The 20,541-nt window shown below is 37.9% G+C and overlaps 1 protein-coding gene and 1 pseudogene across 6 annotated transcripts in view; one reads left to right on the top strand and one right to left on the bottom strand.

The window, feature by feature from the left end:
- The window catches only part of LOC104608078 (ARM repeat superfamily protein), a 56,108-nt gene extending 47,030 nt beyond the window's left edge, over nt 1-9,078 (top strand). For all 6 annotated transcript variants that reach the window (XM_010273943.3, XM_010273946.3, XM_088891232.1 and 3 more), the window contains 4 exons: nt 3,425-3,647; nt 4,364-4,483; nt 4,775-5,548; nt 5,737-9,078. In XM_010273943.3, the coding sequence (XP_010272245.1) occupies nt 3,425-3,647; nt 4,364-4,483; nt 4,775-5,548; nt 5,737-8,811 (4,192 nt within the window). In that variant the 3' untranslated portion in view covers nt 8,812-9,078. The remainder of the gene's footprint in view (nt 1-3,424; nt 3,648-4,363; nt 4,484-4,774; nt 5,549-5,736) is intronic.
- Nucleotides 9,079-13,788: 4,710 nt separating this feature from the next.
- LOC104608129 (putative UDP-glucuronate:xylan alpha-glucuronosyltransferase 4 pseudogene) lies at nt 13,789-15,877 on the bottom strand (annotated as a pseudogene).
- Nucleotides 15,878-20,541: the final 4,664 nt, after the last annotated feature.

Below are 20,541 nucleotides of genomic sequence, written 5' to 3'. Positions count from 1 at the left end.
CGCCGAACAGTTTTATTCTTTATTTTTTGACATTATAATTATATAATAGGCACTATTAAACTAAAATATTCATTTTGTGTGTTTATATACTAATTTCTTTTTATTATTTTCTTATTTGTTAGGGTTTAATCAATATAAACATTGCTAAATGCTGTATTGAACCTCCAAAGACTTTAAAACCTGAACCAATAAGTAAGGAAGAACTTAAAATTGTCTAATCAACACATTTTCTTTTCTTCTTTTCCTATAACAAAAATAAGGGTTCAGCCCCTATATTTTTTGAATTTTCTTTTTCTTTTTCTTTTTCTTCTCATGAATATGTTGATTTTCTATACTTTAACATGAACTCTATACTTTTCTTATGAAAATTATGAATAATTATTAAGGAAATATGGTTATGGTACCTAGGGAACTACCCTAGGATCTATGTTTTCTACATAAAAAAATCCATCGCCTAGGCGACTAGGTGACAAGGCACCCCCCCTGTCGCCTAGCCTCGCCTTGGTGCCTTAAAAACTATGCCCAACAAGGGATTCACACCCTCAAACAAGAGGAGAGTGTCACTGCCAAGAACTTGAGTTGGGCGAAGTGTCTTAGTTGAATTAGGACTCTGTAGAGGAATCCTAATGAGGCTAGGATTCTTGTACAAGCTCCTTGCTAACACCCAGATGAATGTGGAAAGAATTCTGGTTGAACTAGGACTCTGAGGAGGAATCCTAATTACACTAGGGTTGTACGTTTTAGTTCCAAAGGAGTGAACTCAAAGGAAAGTTTCTAGGGCTTATCCTGCAGCAGTGTCTAATCCCTAATAACCTAGGTGATTATATGCTAGGAGCTTCCTTGAAAGAGTTTCAAAACAAGAAATTGAGTTTTATGAGGCTTTTATATCAGACTCTTGGTTAAATACCATGAAATGGTGATTGGTTGTGGCAACGGCTATGGACGTGGTATCACAATCAGATTTGGCCATTGTAGTGTAGAAGGATTGAATTATAATTTACTATGCATGAACAAGCCATTGTGATAATTTCCAAGACTTAAGGACTTGAGTGCAAATGTGTTGTTGGACTCTTTGCAGTTTTAGAGGTTTTTTTTTAATCCTGACCACAGATTAGAGAATAGTTGGAAGATTCCAATTAGAGTAAAGAGACAAGGTATCTCTTTAGAAGCCCTAATCCTTAAGGATGAAAGCTCTAATAGGATCTCACACTTCCTTAGAAATCTGCATTTCTTAATATATAAAATATTTGGAGAGCTTAGAACGTGTAATACGATCAGCTCTAAAGGAGAGTTTGACCTACACTTCCTGGTGCCCAACAAATCTAGCTTTGAGTGCTCAAAAGTTGCAGAAAGGGAACAATATGGCTTCCATTGGAGGAGACAACTTGGCTAGTTGGACCAATCAAATTAGTTGATTTTTGCATCAAAGAATTATGATCTGGACGCATGATTGAAGCTTCTAAAGTATGACGTAATTAAAAATTAAAAATAGTGATGCATCCTATGGAGATCTTGGATTTACAATGAAATTGTTTCTTGTTTTTTCCCCACTATTTCATTTTCATACTCCTGTATGGATATTTACATAGTAATTACAAATTCTAAGATTGCATCTCCTATTTCATTCCTCTCCCCAAACCCAAATCCTCCATGCTCCATAACATAACCTGCACTTACTTTCTCCACACATCCATTTAGATCTCCTCTTTTTAAGATCTTTTTTCTTCACTTGGAATTTCTTGGATTAGTTCTAGGTTTTTCCAAAATTCTCTTTTAATGTTTTCTTCTAAACTTGTGGTGCATGGGCACTAATTACATTACTGACTTTCTCTCCTAAAATAAGTTTGATTAAAATTATTTTATTATCAACTCTTTGCCCTTCCATTTAGTATCTTGTAAGTATGCAATATTCCTCCTCTTCATTGTGTTTATTAATTCCATAATCTTTCTTGTTAATATTCCTACATTCTAAGTGATTAAATGAGATCATGTTTCTTGGACTAGCTTCTTTACCTACTCCCATCCAAAAGGGTGCAGGAACCCTTGCCTATTTAACACCATAACCAGACATTGTTGTGACAAGTTGCTCCTAGAAACCACCCTAGTATATCCTTTGCCTATTTGACACCATATCAAGGCACCAAGGCGAGGCTAGACCATGAGGGGTGCCTTGTTGCCTAGTCACCTAGGTGATGGATTTTAGATTTTTTTTTGTTTTTTTTAAGTAAAAATCGTGAATCCTAGGCTAATTCCTTAGGTTCCATAGCAACTAGCAACCATCTTTCATTTGTAATTTTCCATAATCTTCATAGAAAAAGTATTAACTTGTATGAAAACATAGAAAATCAACATACTGATCAAAAAAGAAGACATAGAAAATCAACCTATTCATGAGAAGAAAAAGAAGAAAGAAAAGAAAATTCAGAAAATATTTTCAAGGGTTCAAGACATTATACAATAACATATATGTTGATTGAATCCTAACAAACAAGAAAATAATAAAAGAAACTAGTGCATAAACCCACAAAATGAACAATCCAGTCTAATAATATATACTTTATTATTATAATCTCAAAAAATAAAGAATATGAAAAATCATTCATTGTGCCATGTACAAAATAGATTGGCATTTAAGTGAGATGGCCCTTCATAGGTGCAAAATCAGGATCCATGATCAAGAAAGTTTGGTAAAAGTTTTAGTGCTAGCTGCCAACCTGACACAACCCTCCTTTATCCAGGCTTGGGACTGGCAGTGGAAGACAAGCTGTCTTGATTCTTTATAGCCTCAAAGAGGCTAGGGTCTCGTCTAACAGTTTGTTCCGATGCATCAGAAGATAACCTGAGTTGATAGCTGATACTGTGGCCACGATTATTAGGATAGGAGTGACCTATATATTTAGGACCTGCTTTTTCCAGATAAGGTATTGCTTTTATTTATTTTTATTTTTTTTCTTTTTCTCCATAAATACATGTCTGGTTTGGCATATACTCTCTGTTAAAGGAGTTCTGTTGTTTTGTGTTTCTGTTCACACTGCTATGATTTTTTTTTTGTCAATAATAGGAAAAAAAAAAGAAAAAGAAACATGAGTTTGATCTAGTTGAACTCCTGTTGGACTAAAGTGTTTTCTGAACCTTGTAGATCTAAATCTAAACATTTAATTTGAGGAAACATTCATTTATGAAAATAGTCTTTAAAATAGAACAGCAAAACATGTTTCCATGTATATCTCAGCACAGAAAATCTCCATGTGGTTCACAGAAGTTAACATTTAGGAATTTTGCTCATCTCTTAAGAAATTGATTGATATGTGTTATGGTGCTTCTAATATCTCATGCTATTCAAGTTTTGTTTCTAACTCAAAATTGATCATTTTCAACTAGAAACCACTAAGGTTGCATTTGTGACTTATTGTTGAGTTTGCAGGCTGGAAGTTGTGCAACGCCTGGCTCATATAACACCTATAGAGTTAGGTGGGAAGGCTCATCAGTCACAGGAAGCTGAAAATAAGCTAGATCAGTGGCTCATGTATGCAATGTTTGCATGCTCTTGTCCACCTGATAGTAGAGAAGTTGGTGGTGTAGCAGCAACCAAAGAACTCTACCATCTTATTTTTCCTTCACTCAAATCTGGATCTGAAGCTCACATAGTAAGTTAATTCTAATTCAACCTTTTTATGTTTTAGAATCACTAATTTGGCAATATCTTTGTGGATTGGTATTGCTCCTGCATCTTTTGAAGGACCAACTCTATGATGGTGGTAGGAATGCAAATTGGGTTGGTTGGTCTGGGTATTTGTTACATTTTCAATGGGCCCAAACTTGATGTAGTTGAAATTCTTCAAATCGGCAATTTGATTTGCACTCCTAGATAGTTGTATCTGTTGGATTAATGATAGGGGTAGAGTAGCAACAGTATTTGGTATGTATGGGGGAGGGGGGTGATTGGACCTACAGATAACTTATTTTGAATATGATGTCCAATATTTTCTGTCTTTTGAACAGTATTAAAAGCTACATTTGTTTGTCTGGAGAAAAGTCCATTTGGTAGTTGGTAAAAATCATTTTGATTGATTGTTTGAAGGACCATTTGATAATGGGTAAACTGGATTACATATTGCTTTGTCTTTTAGGCTCTATTTGGGAACAGTGCAGATACAAATATCATGAATGCGATATAGTTGTTTATGTTATTTGGTAATTGATTCCTAGGGTTCACTGTTGGTTATTTAGGTATCCTTTTCCAAATTCTGAACATAATCATTTCTATGCCACAAAAACTATCATGTTAAAAAAATTGGTATTTAGATTGAAAAGTATAATGGATCTTCTTCATTTTCTTTTTTATTCATTTTCTGCTTTTCAGACTGCAGCTACAATGGCTTTGGGTCACTCACATTTGGAAATCTGTGAAATCATGTTTGGTGAGCTTGCATCTTTTGTTGAGGAGGTCTCACTGGAAACAGAGGGAAAACCAAAATGGAAGGTATGATAAATGATGGATGCCTAAGATATCCCGTACTTTAACCAAAGAGATCTTTATTCCTAAGAAGAGAAAACTTAATAGTTTTTTTTTTCAATTATAATATATTTCAGTTCTGGTCACATAGGCAATGCCTGCATATATTGTAGGAAATGACTTGATATGAAAGATTAAATACATGTGCTTGCTTAGACACCTCAGTTAGGGAGATTATTTTAATGCATATTGACATTTCTCAGATTTTTCAATGTCTAACCAAAGCCTTGGTAAATATATTCCTTGTAATGGATGCAGAGTCAAAAAGCCCGCCGTGACGAACTCCGTGTTCACATTGCAAATATATATCGTACTGTTGCTGAGAATATCTGGCCTGGAATGCTGAGTCGGAAACCGGTTTTTCGTCTACATTTTTTGAAATTCATTGAAGAAACAACCAAACAGATTGTAACTGCACCCCCTGAGAGCTTTCAAGAAATGCAACCTCTCCGTTTTGCATTAGCCTCTGTTCTAAGATCACTGGCCCCAGAATTTGTGGAGTCAAGGTCAGAGAAATTTGATGTCAGAACCCGAAAGCGATTGTTTGATCTTCTTCTCTCTTGGTGTGATGACACAGGTAGTATGTGGAGTCAGGATGCTGTCAGTGATTACCGTCGTGAAATTGAGCGATACAAGTCAGCTCAGCACAGTCGTTCAAAGGATTCAATAGACAAAATCTCATTTGATAAAGAAATAAATGAGCAAGTTGAGGCAATTCAATGGGCCTCTATGAATGCCATGGCTTCACTACTGTATGGGCCATGCTTTGATGACAACGCAAGAAAGATGAGTGGCAGGGTGATTTCATGGATTAACAGTTTGTTCATTGAGCCAGCACCTAGGGCACCTTTTGGGTATTCACCTGCTGATCCAAGGACCCCATCTTATTCAAAATATACAGGAGATGGAGGCCGTGCTTCTGCTGGACGAGATAGACATAGGACTGGCCACCTCCGCGTTTCCCTAGCAAAAACAGCTCTGAAGAATCTTCTGCAGACAAATTTGGACCTGTTTCCTGCCTGCATTGACCAGGTAATTGTCTTAACTTAGTTTACAAGGATGTCCAACTATAGAGTCAATTCCCTTGCTTGAATGATTCTTGGAGGAGGTATAGATCCTCGCTATATTTCATGTTGCATCTCTCCCTATTGTTATTTTTTGTTACAACAATACCTTATTAATATCTTCAGAAAGGAGTATAACATTGTATTTCTCTTTAGTGCTACTACTCAGATGCTGCCATAGCTGATGGCTATTTCAGTGTGCTTGCTGAAGTCTACATGCGCCAAGAGATCCCAAAATGTGAAATTCAAAGACTTCTGAGTTTGATCCTCTACAAGGTGGTAGATCCATCCAGACAAATCCGTGATGACGCACTTCAGATGCTTGAGACACTCTCTGTCCGTGAATGGGCTGAGGAAGGCACTGAGGGTTCAGGTCGCTATCGAGCTGCAGTTGTTGGCAATCTCCCCGACTCCTACCAGCAGTTCCAATACAAACTTTCATGCAAGCTTGCCAAAGATCATCCAGAGCTGAGCCAGCACCTCTGTGAGGAAATCATGCAGCGACAACTTGATGCTGTGGACATAATTGCACAGCATCAGGTCTTAACATGCATGGCTCCCTGGATTGAGAACCTAAACTTCTGGAAACTTAAAGATTCAGGGTGGAGTGAAAGATTATTAAAAAGTCTTTACTATGTTACATGGCGACATGGAGACCAGTTTCCTGATGAAATTGAAAAGCTATGGAGCACAATTGCTAGCAAGCCCAAGAATATCAGTCCTGTTCTTGATTTCTTGATCACCAAGGGAATAGAAGATTGTGATTCCAATGCTTCTGCTGAAATAAGCGGAGCTTTTGCAACTTACTTTTCAGTTGCCAAACGTGTTAGCTTGTACCTGGCTCGGATATGCCCACAGCGCACAATTGATCACTTGGTTTACCAGTTAGCTCAGCGGATGCTGGAGGATTGTGTGGAACCAGTCAGACCAAGTGCAAACAAGGGTGATGCTGGTGGAAATTTTGTCTTGGAGTTCTCTCAGGGACCTACAGTAACTCAAGTTGCATCAGTTATGGACAGTCAACCACACATGTCACCATTGCTAGTACGAGGTTCACTTGATGGTCCACTTAGGAACACAAGTGGGAGTCTGAGTTGGCGAACTGCAGCCGTGACAGGCCGTAGCATTTCAGGGCCACTAAGTCCAATTCCTCCAGAGATGAACATTGTTCCTGTCACTGCTGGTCGGTCAGGACAGCTCCTTCCAGCATTGGTAAACATGTCAGGGCCATTGATGGGGGTCCGAAGCTCAACTGGGAGCTTGAGGAGTCGCCATGTTTCCCGAGACAGTGGAGACTATCTCATTGATACACCGAACTCTGGGGAAGATGGGTTGCTTTCTGGCATTGGGTTGCATGGGGTCAATGCTGGAGAACTCCAGTCAGCTCTGCAGGGGCACCAACAGCACTCACTCACTCATGCTGATATAGCATTGATTCTACTTGCAGAGATTGCTTATGAGAATGATGAAGATTTTAGAGAGCACCTACCTTTGCTCTTTCATGTCACATTTGTCTCAATGGATAGCTCTGAAGATATTGTGCTAGAGCACTGCCAGCACTTGCTTGTTAATCTGCTATACTCGCTTGCAGGTAGGCACTTGGAGCTATATGGGGTTGAAAATTGTGATGGGGAGAACAAACAGCAAGTTGTAAGCCTGATCAAGTATGTCCAGTCGAAGCGAGGGAGCATGATGTGGGAGAATGAAGACCCAACTGTCACACGGACTGAACTCCCTAGTGCTGCCCTTCTGTCGGCCCTAGTGCAGAGCATGGTTGATGCAATCTTTTTTCAAGGGGATCTCCGGGAGACATGGGGTGCAGAGGCTCTTAAATGGGCCATGGAGTGCACATCCAGGCACCTTGCATGCCGCTCTCACCAAATTTACCGTGCATTACGGCCCAATGTGACAAGTGACACATGTGTTTCCCTCCTACGGTGTCTCCACAGGTGCCTTGGGAACCCCGTGCCAGCGGTTCTGGGCTTCATCATGGAGATTCTGTTGACTTTGCAAGTGATGGTGGAGAACATGGAACCTGAGAAGGTGATACTCTATCCACAGCTCTTCTGGGGCTGTGTAGCAATAATGCACACAGATTTTGTGCATGTTTACTGTCAAGTGCTTGAGCTTTTTGCCCGTGTGATTGATCGACTATCATTCCGAGACAGAACGACAGAGAATGTACTCCTTTCAAGCATGCCCCGTGATGAGCTTGACACCACTGGCTGTGGCCCAGAAGAACTTCAACGAATGGAATCTAGAATTGGCAGTGAACCTCCACCAGTGAATGGCAAGGTTCCAGCCTTTGAAGGAGTGCAACCTCTTGTTCTTAAAGGGCTTATTTCAACAGTAAGTCATGGGTCTTCTATTGAAGTCCTCTCACGGATTACAGTGCACTCGTGTGACTCCATATTTGGGGATGCTGAGACACGGCTTCTGATGCATATTACTGGGTTGCTTCCCTGGCTCTGCTTACAGCTCAGTAAGGACTCGGCAGTTGGACCTGCTTCCCCGCTACAACAACAGTACCAAAAAGCTTGTTCCGTCGCTTCCAACATTGCAATTTGGTGCAGGGCAAAATCACTGGACGATCTGGCAACTGTATTTCTTGCTTACTCCCGTGGTGAAATCACTTCCATTGATAACCTACTTGCTTGTGTGTCACCACTTTTGTGTGCTGTGTGGTTTCCAAAGCATTCAGCATTGGCATTTGGGCACTTGTTACGACTCCTGGAGAAGGGGCCAGTTGAATATCAACGAGTGATACTGCTCATGCTCAAGGCTTTGCTCCAGCACACACCCATGGATGCTGCCCAGAGCCCACATGTGTATGCAATTGTGTCACAGCTGGTGGAGAGCACATTGTGTTGGGAGGCATTGAGTGTGTTGGAAGCCCTTCTGCAAAGCTGTAGTTCATTTACTGGCTCCCACCCTCACGAGCCTGGATATTTGGAGAATGGATTTAGTGGGGCTGAGGATAAGATTCTTGCTCCTCAGAGCTCGTTTAAGGCTCGGAGTGGACCGTTGCAATTCAGCATGGGGTCAGGCTTTGGTACTGGCTCGACACCAGCAGTACCGGGAGGTGTGGTTGAATCAGGTCCATCAGCAAGAGAGGTAGCTTTGCAAAATACACGCCTGATTTTGGGACGGGTGCTTGACACTTGTCCTCTTGGGAGGAGGAGAGACTACAGAAGGCTCGTCCCATTTGTGACCAATATGGGAAACCGGTAACCTGCATGTTTAATTTTTTCCTCGGTGTTGTTCCAATGTCTGTTGTTTGAGTATGTTTTTTTTTTTTTTTGTTTATCAGTTTTATGTAATCTAATCTGTGCTGGTATATCTGTAAATAGCGTGTTAATTGCAGTATATCAAGTAGTTGTATTTTTTTGCTTCCAATGAAAGAAAAAGTGTAAGAAACTAAGTCTTCCCTCATTAACTCAGAATATTATCTGATCCTCTTTACAAATCAGAAGTGGGATCTAACATTTGAACCTCTAATTTTCTTTCTTACCCTTTGTTTCCTTTCGATCCTTGCTTCATCAAAAACTCAAGTGTTGAGGACAAATAAAAGTAGGTTATATTCAACATTAAATTAACATTAAGGAAAAGAAGAAAATTAGCTAGCTAATTACCATAAGGAAAAAAAAAAGGTGAAAAGATAAAGTATGATGCAAGTAATTTAAAAAATGAAGCCTACGCAAAAGATGTGCTAGATGAGAAAACCAAAAGTTGAGCATATGGAGAATTTCCTCCATTGTGAGTGGTTTCAGATATCTCTTTGTGAACACTTCCATCTCCCTAAGATTTGTACCTAGAGAATGTAATCGTGTAGCTCACAAGCTAGCCAAGCTTGCGGTCAAAATTTGTAGGAGTGATTGGTGGGAGAGGATCATCCTGATGAAGTTTAGGGGAAAAAGTTAAAGAAAAAAAAAAACACACATCCACCACCTAGGCACCTACGTTGAAGTTGCTTTCTTGGATAAAAGATGAAATTAGTATTTATTGAATGGTAATTGATGCCAAGGTTTAAAGTATGGGAAACATGGGGTGTGTCAGAAAGTCAATTTTAATAGATGTATTGGGATATGTTTTGAATCCGGACGAAAAATCAAGATATGCATAGATATGTTAGGAAATTCAAATAAATTTTAAGAAATATATATTAATAACAATAATTACAAGTTTTATATGATTCTAAATAAATTATTTAAATGTAAAAGAAAACCATAATTTAATGGTTTATATAAAATGTGAGATATTGGGACATAGTAACCATTGTAAAATGATGGAATAATTAAAAAGTATATTTACTTTAATTTTTAAATAATCAATATATTTATCTTAATAGTTATTAATATATAAATTTTAATAATTAATTCTAGCATTTATGGACAAACATCCACTAAGAATTATTTTATCACTAAGGTAGTTTTTATACTAACAATTATAAGAGGTAAAATCGATGGCTATGTAATTAATGAGTAACAAAAGGAAGAGAGAGGATCATTAATTAATGAGTGAGGATTCGAATTAGGCGCTAGAATTTAAATTCAAATTGGAACAATTAACTAATCAATGAGGGAGAGAATTTGACATTAAATGTAGATTAAAGAATTTTTTATGATAAATAAGGAACCCCGAGAATGAATTAAGTGTAGGCTATAATCATACAGCCCATATTGAGGTATGTTTGTGAAATTTTAAACCTTGAAGGTGTGATTTTAGGGGCAAAGATCCCGATAGTTAAGTTAACCGAGTCAATGTCTCAACTCTCAAGGTGAGACAAGAGCAAGAGCAAATGTGGGCTTGAGTTCATCTTCAGGCGAAGAAGGTGACCATTGCTTTGGTATGAACTTCTGCGTGCCTTGTCCGTCAATGAAGGTGACAATTTGGGATAAATGAAGGTTGTGGTTTGAGGAATAGAGCATCAGCGCTGTTTCAATTTCGGAGGGTGCAGAAAGCTGGAAGTGCATGATCATAATCGTTGAATCAGACTAATCCTGGTCGTTGAATTTCCTATAAAAAGAGTAGTTGAGAGGCCGAGGGTCTACCATTCGCTGTTAAACTCACTTTGGAAGATATTCCCAATATATGGCGACAATGTACTGTGGGGCATTGTGGGGCGGGCAGAGATGTGAACTCTTTGGCCTACTCCCCGCGCTTTCACTTTCCGTGTTCATGGATACATATAACCATGTAACACATTATGCATATCCTCCCAAACAGTCAAGCACAATGGGTTTAGGGTTAGCCTCCTCTGCAATGTAATCATGTTGATTTCCTGGGTCATATGTGTCATTTAGTAAAGAATTAAATAAGTTAACCGTATTAATTCATGTTACGCAGGTCATGTGGTGTTACACGTGTAAATTTGTAATCAATAAATCATGTTTGTGTTTAAAATTTTGATACGATCAATTTAATGATGTTGTATTCATGTCAACCATGAATGCTCTTGCCTGGTCAAAAATACGAGTATGACACAAAAATATGAATTGCCACAATGGATCAAATTATTATCGAAGAATTCAAATACGTATAGATATGGATACGTTTTAAAAATGCGTGAATATGGATGAAAGATATTGAAACACTTGGATACATTACGAAATGCATGCATACAAATTACATAAGTACAATAATAATACTAAATGCATGGATATGTATAAGGCATAAACACATGAGAAATGCAACTTTAATAGATTATATGAATAGAAACATTGCAATAAATAGTACTAGGACTCTAAAACGTGCATGCGTCGTATAATAATTATCACATATAATTTTTAATTTTTTAAAATTATTGGGAAAATTTATTTAATTAGTATTTTTTATATAAATAATAACTATATTTTTTTAAATAATAAATATATTTTCATTTTTAACATATGATTGTTTTATATAATTGCAAAATAAATCACATAATTTATTTAAGGTATACAAATAAATTACTTTTATAATTTTCAATTTCTATTAATTTTTGTTAAGAAAAAACATTTTTTAGCATTTATATAAATAATAACTCTACTTTTTCAAATAAAAAACCAGTTTTCATTTTTAATGTATAATTTACATGTAAAATAAAACATATAAATCATTTGAAATAGATAAAATAAATTATTTTTATAACTTTAATTTTTTATTAAATTATTTATTTCCATTTTTTAAATTATAATTTTCATTTTTTATTAAAAGTTCAAAAACAGTCCAAAAGTCTCAATATATAGTTTCGCCAAACTACGCACCGATACACTTCTATATCCATGAGTATCGAATTGTATCCGCTGATGCAATGCGATACAACCCAATACAGAAAGCGTATCATGTCGATACATGATGTGTGAGATACATGCCTAGTTGTGGTGTATCCCATATCCATGGCCATGGATGTGAATTTTATACACTATGGGTGTAATCGAACCTAGTCAAGTCGAGTTTTGGGTGGCTTGAGCTTGAGCCAACTCAAAAACTCAAAGCTCAAAATTCGACTCCAAGTAAATCAAATTTTGAATTTCATATTCAAACTTGACTCAAATTGATACTCGCAAGCTACTCAAGCTCAACGCAGATTGAGCCAATTATAAATAAATTACTATTAAAATTTTATAAATAAATTAATATTTAAAATACTATAAATAAAAAATATATTGAAATTTATAAATAAATAAATATTATGAAATATTGAAATATAAAAACATCCCTTGGGTTTTCTAACAATTGTATAAACCTCCCTTATATTTTAACTTTAACAAAAACCTCCCCTTGCTTTTTAAAAATAAAAGTACAAATACCTCCCTTCCGTTAACGGAAAATGCCGACTAATGGATTAATTTTTATAAAATACCATATCTACCCTTGACCTCCCATTGTTCCCAAAGTTCAAAATATTGATATAGGTCAATACGTTGGTAGGGGCATATCGGCCTGTATCAAGGGTTGTTTCTCCATTTTTTTTAGTTTTTTTTTTTTTTCAATCTGGTTCAGAGGGGTCGATTTAAGGCCCGTCTACCCCCTAAACCATGGTCTGACTCAAAACACCCACTGAAGGGGCGTATCGAGAAGCCCCCGATATATGAATCAAAACTTTGAAACTTGTTTGTTCCTCATTTATTTGAATTCCAACTTTCCATGCCAAGGTGCACTTCCAATCACAACATTGCACGCCACATTTCACATACCCCGGCATACATGTGTGTCTTGTTAATGGAAACTTTCTCTCTTGTTTTATTTTTTAAACTTTAAATTTTGAAACAATAAAGAAAATTTGAAATCAGTCTTCGAGAGAACTGAATATGGATTGGACGGACCAATAAGACATATTGGATTGGACCTGGTCCGCCCATAATGAATTTATATTGGATTAAACCGATATCTGGTCCATTGATAGAAGATAAGAACATGGGTGTCAATGGACCAGGTTTGAGTTGAAACCAATCTAAACTAACAGGAATTTGAACAGATTGGACAGTCTCTGGACCGGTTCAAAATATTCATCGGACTACATTGGACCAGGTCCATTTGTAATGGATTCACATTGGACTGGATCAGATTGAACCAAATCCAGTGCAATTGACACCCCTATGATGGGGTGCACTTCTAATCAGATTTGAACACGTTTTATTTTGCATGGTCACCCTGGTTAAATATGTGAGAAAATTAACGGGAAGTTTTCCCCGTCATGTATTTTTAAAACATATTTTAAATTAAGAAAGGAAAAAAGGGGAAGAAGTATTCAACAATCTTTTGGGGCTTCGATAATCAAAGAGCGACGACAGTTTCACCGACACCCCTATTCCTCTCTTCCTCTCCTCTCATGTGAATAACATAAATCAGAACTCAAAAAATCATCTTTTCTCTGTTCTTTAGAGGGTCACCTCTGCTGGGTTATAACTACTATTTTAATAGTATGAACTTCGGATATGCCACTACGCCTTCCAATTACTTTTCATGGGTTCAGAGAAAATGAGAAATATGTTGATGCAATCTAAAAAATCATGTGAAATATTTGATATTTCACTAGAATTTTCAGCTTGTATGATAGGATCTCACTAGAATATTTTATCAACTTGTATGATACAATTTTCAGCTTTGGATGTAATGCATTCCGTCTATCTGATTTAATGGCTAGGCTAGGGTTCTACTTGTTAGCTGTTAGTTTAAAAATGAAGGGAAAAGTGAGCTTCTTCAATCTATCAATCTATCAATCTATCAATGGTGTTGCCTGAGATCCTTAACCTTGATCTTCCAGTGCCTGTCGGGCAAACTGGCATTCTTCGCCCGTTCTCTCCACTTGTTTATCCTTGCATCCATTTTCTTAGTGAGGCTGTAGTAAGGTCGCAATGTCTTCGGCATTGCGTCGAACACTTGCCACCACTTTCTGTGAGCCGAGTCACTCGCAAATATATGACGTTTCCCCATATCCCAGTTACAGTCGTAGTCCCTGTAACACATCCATGGCTTCAACCCCAAATAATGAATCGTGTACAGAGACTCCGGCAGCTTCTCTCTTTCACTACTTTTGGTCTCTTCGAAAACTTTTAGATAATTCAGAGTCGACGGCCATCGGTTCCACCACGTCAACTTTTGCTTCCTATCCATCAGCTTCCTAAACGTACACTTCGACGGCTCAATCAAAATGATCCCAGAATTGAAGAGAACCTGGTCGTTTCCTACGGCCGATAACTGGGGGTACTGGAAAAATTCATCGATGTTCCTGAGTGTGACCAAATCAGAGTCTACGAAGATGATCTTGTCATACTCGGTAAGCTGCCATATCCGCAGCTTACTGTAGTTCCACTCGTTGTAGGCGTTTCTCCTGGCAGCATTGGGGCTTCGGCTGCGCTTGATTTGCTTGTCTTGGTTATGGATTCATCGGCAAGTAGAACCAAATCTTTGGTGGAGTTGGACTGAATTATGCTCTGGGCCAAGACTATGGCATCACAGACGTAAGCTTCTGAAGAGTGGAGGATTGTCACGTAAGCTTCTGAGTTTGGGTTTTAAAAACATGGGCTTGTTACTTCATTTATTTTGGGTTGTTGAGAGCTTGGACTCTGTTTCATTTTCTTGAGAAAGAAGATGATGAACAGTGTGTTTTATTTTCAAGGGTAATTTTGACATTTTCAAAAGTCTTAAATCGCATATTATTTCACGTGACATACATAATTGACGGTACATTAACGGTAGGTACTAGATTGTCACATTTCGAAAGTTCGGGTACTAGATTGTCAGGCTTTAAAGTTCGGGTACTATCGGGAATTGTCCCTATATTTTATAAATACAGGGTACCTATCGGGAATTGTCCCTATATTTTATAAATACATGATCGGGCAAACTTCCAATTAGACCTGTTCATGGGCCAGGCCGGGCTGGGCTTTCATTTTGTATTAACAGATTTTTCTAAGGCCCAAGCCCGGCCCGACCATCGGGCCTACAACTTGGGCCCGAGCCCGGCCCTCATAAAAAGCCCGAAGCCTGGGCCTGGGCCCGAGCCCGAAATTTAGCCCATGCTGTTACTACTGCTGAAGCGGGTGAATAGAGAGAGAGAGAGAGAGAAATTATAAAGAAAAAAATAATAAATGTATATATTAAATTATAAATATATATATATATATATTTAATAAATATTATATTATTTATATATTTTATATAATATATAAAATACACATTATGTATTTTATAAAATATATAATGTTGAATCGGGTCGGTCGGGCTCGGGCTCGGGCCGGGCTTTTTTGATAAATCCTGAGCCCGGTCCGAAACACAGTCGGGCTTACTGTGTTAGGCCCGAGGTCAGGCCCGCGGGCCTAATTACATGACCAAGCCTGACCAGGTATACTTCCAATTAAAGTTTCTCACACATAATGTTTTCGAACAGTTGTTGACCCGGATGGTCAGACCGTTCGGACTGGAACCCATTCAAGCGACTGGTTCCATTTTACCCCAAACCCGGTTATTGGTTAAAAACTGTTGAATTAGTCAACGAAGCATTGACCTGAACGATTTGACCGTTGAAACGTTCGACCCGAAGAACGGTTTGCGGTTTATTAAGTTAGAGCAATAATGAAAAGAGAAGATCTCTCAAATATGAGATCTACTGGAAAGAGAGATCAATTGAGGGATGTGTGAGACACTGAGAGAGATCTGGGAGAGCAGGTCTAGATGATAGATCTGAGAGAGAGAGAGAGAGAGAGAGATCTGAGATAGAGAAATCTCAAATCTGCTTTCACCGCTGCCACTGTAGTTCACTATCGCCGTCGCCGTCGCCATCACTATTGCTATTGTAAATCGTCGTCGCCATCGCCACTGCAGCCTGCAAGTGACCTCCTCCTCCTCTTCCTTCTTTCTTCTTCTTCTTCTTCTTCTTCTTCTTCTTCTTCTTCTCTCTCTTCCAAACTCTCTCAGCCATCAACAGTTTCTCACATTTCTCTCATTCTCAAATAGTCAACCCCTTTTTCTCTTGTATATATATGCGTCTTATCCTAATATTCCAATCTAATAGGTAAGATGACATATCACCAATTATAATATTTAAATGTTTAACCCAAATAGCAGAACCACTGACCCAAAAACCAATGGCAAGAATGATTCCATTTCCGGATCGATTTTTAAACTTTGCTCACACATCTAATGGGAGTAAACATGCGAAGTAAAACATGTTCGAATCTTATTAGAAGTGCACCCCAACACCACCAAACCCAAATGCAGGAAATCCAGATTCCTCCGATCCACGCAGCCACGCACATCTTGCCTTCTCGATAATTTCTCCCCTCCTCTATTCCTCTTTTCATGAAACCTCAATGGGAAATTGGGAATGAGAAGACAAAAGCAAAGACCGATGGCTGTTTAAAATATGGCAGCAAGTACCACCTCCATCTGTTGATGGAGTGACGTTCATTTACTCAATTTCATTGTTTTAATGGAAGTACTTTACCAAAACAACAATCAACATCTTATTCCCCAACATTAGGGGTGTTCACGGGTCGGGTTGGGTCGGTTTTTTGGGATTTTCCCAACCGACCCGACCTGGTCGGGTTAGCTAAGGTGGGAATCGAAACCGACTCACTGACAGGCCAAATCGACCTGGTTGGTTTGAGTCAGGTTGGATTGGTTTCGGTTTTGCTCCTGTACAAAGCCAAATAAAATCTGAATTAGTTGATAATTTGATATTCAAGAGTCCAAGATAAATCTAAATTTAATTCAGGTAAAGAATAAAATCAATAAATTCTTCATGTAAAAACAAGTGTCAATAATGGGCCTTCTAGAGTAAAAAACTAGGTAAATCTAGGTAGGTAAATCAATAAAATAAAAATTTAGAAACCTTTTAAATTCTAATCTAGGTAAAAAACTAAAAAATGACACTTAATTGAATTCTAATTGTAATTGCCTAATGGGCCTTCTAGAGTTCTAGTTCTAGTAGAAGACTAGTAGGAATTAGGAAACTACTCAAACTATGAAGTATGAACTACCAAACTAGTAGAATACTAGTTCGGTTCGGGTCGGGTTGGTTTCGGTTTTCACGCAAAAAAACCGAAACCGACCCAAGATTTCGGTTTATGTATGTGCCCAACCCGAAACCGACCGGTACGGATGAAAACCCGGCCGACTCGGGTTGGGTCGGTCCGGGTTGGGCATTCTTATGAACAGCCCTATCCAACATTGCATGGGTGCAAATGGATCCAATCTCGATCTTATTTTGTTAGATTTGGATTTTCTCTGTTCAGGTCTTTGGATCAGAAAATAGAATCCAATCAGAAATCGGATCGTATTCAAATCCCTTATATATATATATATATATATATTGCATTTTTATTAGTTTGTTATATTAATTATTTTTTTATAAAAGCATGTATATATGATGAGAATAGTTGAAAAAATATTTATATTTTTTTAAAATTATTATATATTATTTTTTTAATAATTTATTAAATTTTTAAGAAATTTAAATCAGATCCGAAAATTTGACTTCTTCATCCAATTCGAATTTGAATCCAGATCCATTTGTATTTGATCGAATCGGATTCGAATATACCCTGATTCGAATCCGATCTCATCCTTGCATTCCCAATTCATTGTCGAATGCTAGCTGAATGTAGCCAAGGCCCAAAATGAAAAGCGATGGGTTCTTGGATATAAGAGAGGGGAGTAGGCGAAAGCAAAGAGCCTTGATATATATTTTCCAACTTTATTACCTTCTACTTGGGCCAAGGAGAGACAAGCGGAAATTCATTACCGTCTTCGGGGAAATCTTTACGATGCAGAGGTCTCCTTTCTTTGTGTATAAATCTAACATTGCAGTTTGTAGAAGTGCAGGAGAACCCTTGGTAAAAAGATGAGATTTTGAGGTAGCCCCTCCCACAGCTTTTGAACTTCTAAGCAAAGTAGTTTGTATTTTGTACAACTCTATATCGCAGTGATCTTAACCGTTTGGAGCTTTTCAAAGATTTAACCTTTTGGAAGATGAAGGTAGACAAACTTTCCCCACCTTTTTATTGTTTAAAGTGTTCATCATATCACCATCATCAAGTTATCTTTCATATCCATTTTCCTAGGAGAAAGCCACCTGGGCAGTGTTGTGGAGAGTGTGGGAGAGAATGCTGAGGAGGTTGAAACAAAAAAGAGACGTGGTGTTTCTACCAGTGCCCAGGCAAACTATGAGAGGAATGCAATGTAGAGATTATAAATGAAAGATGTGCAATATGTGCTTCAAGTTCGGGGATTGTTGGGTATTAGGGTCATGAAACTTGGAAGAGAAGTGCTCTGAGGCGTGTTTGAAGATATTATCTTTAAAACGTTATTTGCCCCCATTCAGTTTTATTGAGTTTGTTGTTGGGTTACAGATAAATTTGTACCCAGGATACAATAGAGCCTTGGACAAGAATCCGCAACCAGCAAAGTTGAAGAGTTTTCGAAGAAACCTTCTAAGAGACAGTAACAAATCAAACTAAGAGAGACAATAGTGGTTTTCAAAAACCTATGTTCAATTGATTGATTCACATTCCTTAAATATTTTTTGAAGAGTCATGGAGAAGATGAGGGTGTTGATTCAGAAAAGGCTCTTTGAATAGTCACAATTTCAAACATTGTGATTGTTAAAAGTTAATTAACAATTAATGAATGTTAACTTTGAATAGGAATGAAAATTTTCCCCATTTCCCCAATCCCCATGGGGATCCACCCCGAATAGGGATGAATTTCTCCCCGTGGGGATGGAGATGGGGAAATTTTCATCCCCGTTAACGAGGACGGGGAGAGCACGCCCTACGGGGACCCCGATCCCCCCCCCCTGCCGTGGAATGTATATATGCATGCATACATTATATATGTATATATGTACATATACATCTATATATTAATATTTTTAAAAATATGATTAAATATGTTTAAATATTTTCTAATAGGATTGTAAATTCTAATTATTTTATTTTTATTTCTAAATAAAATAAAAAACAAAAACAAAATGGTTTAACATTATAAAAAATCATGGGGAATGGGGATCCCTGTGGAATAGAAATGGACGCTCGATTGTCATTCCTAACTTTGAATAGTTCCTCTTGATCACACCCAATCAGATCATGACCATTAAAATCATCAACGGTCAGCCTCACACCAAAAATTAAAGTTGTCTTATGCGCACACACATACACATACATTGTATAGTAAGAAGCCTCCATACTCTATTATTATATATTTGCAAGGAGTATAAATAAGCTCTTATTTAAAAACTTAAAACAAGTTTAATAATTTTTCAATGTGGGACAAGTTGAAAACTAATTTTAATAGGAGAAAAAATTATTTTCAACACATATGTGCAGGTGTATTTTTCATGTAATTGATCAATCAAACCCCATTGATTTTAATCTGTAATGAGATTAAAATCCAACAGGGATAAAAAATCCAAAGAAGAAACCAGCCAGTTCACCGATTCCAAGGGAGAGGGAGAGGGAGAGGGAGAGATTGTTAATGCTAACGTACACGGGAACGAGCAGAAAGGCAATGGGTGGTGGCTAGTATAAGAAATGGTGGCAAGCACCACTACCAGGCTCTTACCTAACTTGTTTGTTTCAATAGACGCATTAATTCTAACAAACTAAAACGACAATTAAGAATCTACTCCCCCACTATAACCCATTCTGAATTCTGACCGATTGAATTGAATGAAAGACGAAAAGAGAGGAGAAAAGAGTATCGCTTGTTGAGATATCCTTCTAACAAGTCGATGTGGGACGTGGAGTGCAAGAGAGTGTGACCAACTGTGTAATCATGGGTGCGTGCTTGTGACAATGGAACGCCACTATAACGCCCAGAGGAGCTCCGTCTATCTTCGTCCTGTCTGTAGTTGAGACAATGGAACGTCGAAGGACAAAAGAGTATTGCAGAAGCCTAAAAAGATTTGAAGGAACGAAAACGAAAGGTACCCCTGAAAACGGAAGAACCTCAGCCTCGGTCAGTAACCCCCAACCGATGATAATTGAAAAATAATATAGACAGAAAAGAGGAGAGTAAGGGGACTGAGAGAGAGAAAAGACGGGGACATGAGATCACAGCTGAGGTCTTGGGTTTTCGTTTTCCTACCTCTTCCCTCATTTTGCCTGTAATTGTGTTTTATTGTAGTGGTTTTCCTACCTATTCCCTCACAGAGAACGCCTCACATTGACCTTACAGCTCGTTTGAGCCGTGGATTACGAACATCTTCTCATGCATCAATACTTTAAACCGTGCCCCAAAAGCCAGGGAATATATCTGTCAGCAGACTGTCTTAGATAGTACCATAACCATTTCCTTTGTTTTTTTTTTTTTCTTTTGAATGTCTACACAACAGGGGTAGTCCGCTCCCCAACCAGTGCAGGCGGGATAAAGTAGTTGATTTACAGTCCGATAGAGCCTACCCTCCTTTTAAAAAACTTTTCTTAAGAAAACTATCATAGAAAATTACACCATGGTTTCAGCAAAATGGAGTCAACA

This window comes from Nelumbo nucifera, chromosome 7, assembly GCF_055504915.1.
Source record: "Nelumbo nucifera cultivar China Antique chromosome 7, China Antique-T2T, whole genome shotgun sequence".
Lineage (NCBI taxonomy): Eukaryota > Viridiplantae > Streptophyta > Magnoliopsida > Proteales > Nelumbonaceae > Nelumbo > Nelumbo nucifera.
This window is presented reverse-complemented; position numbering and strand designations above follow the sequence as displayed.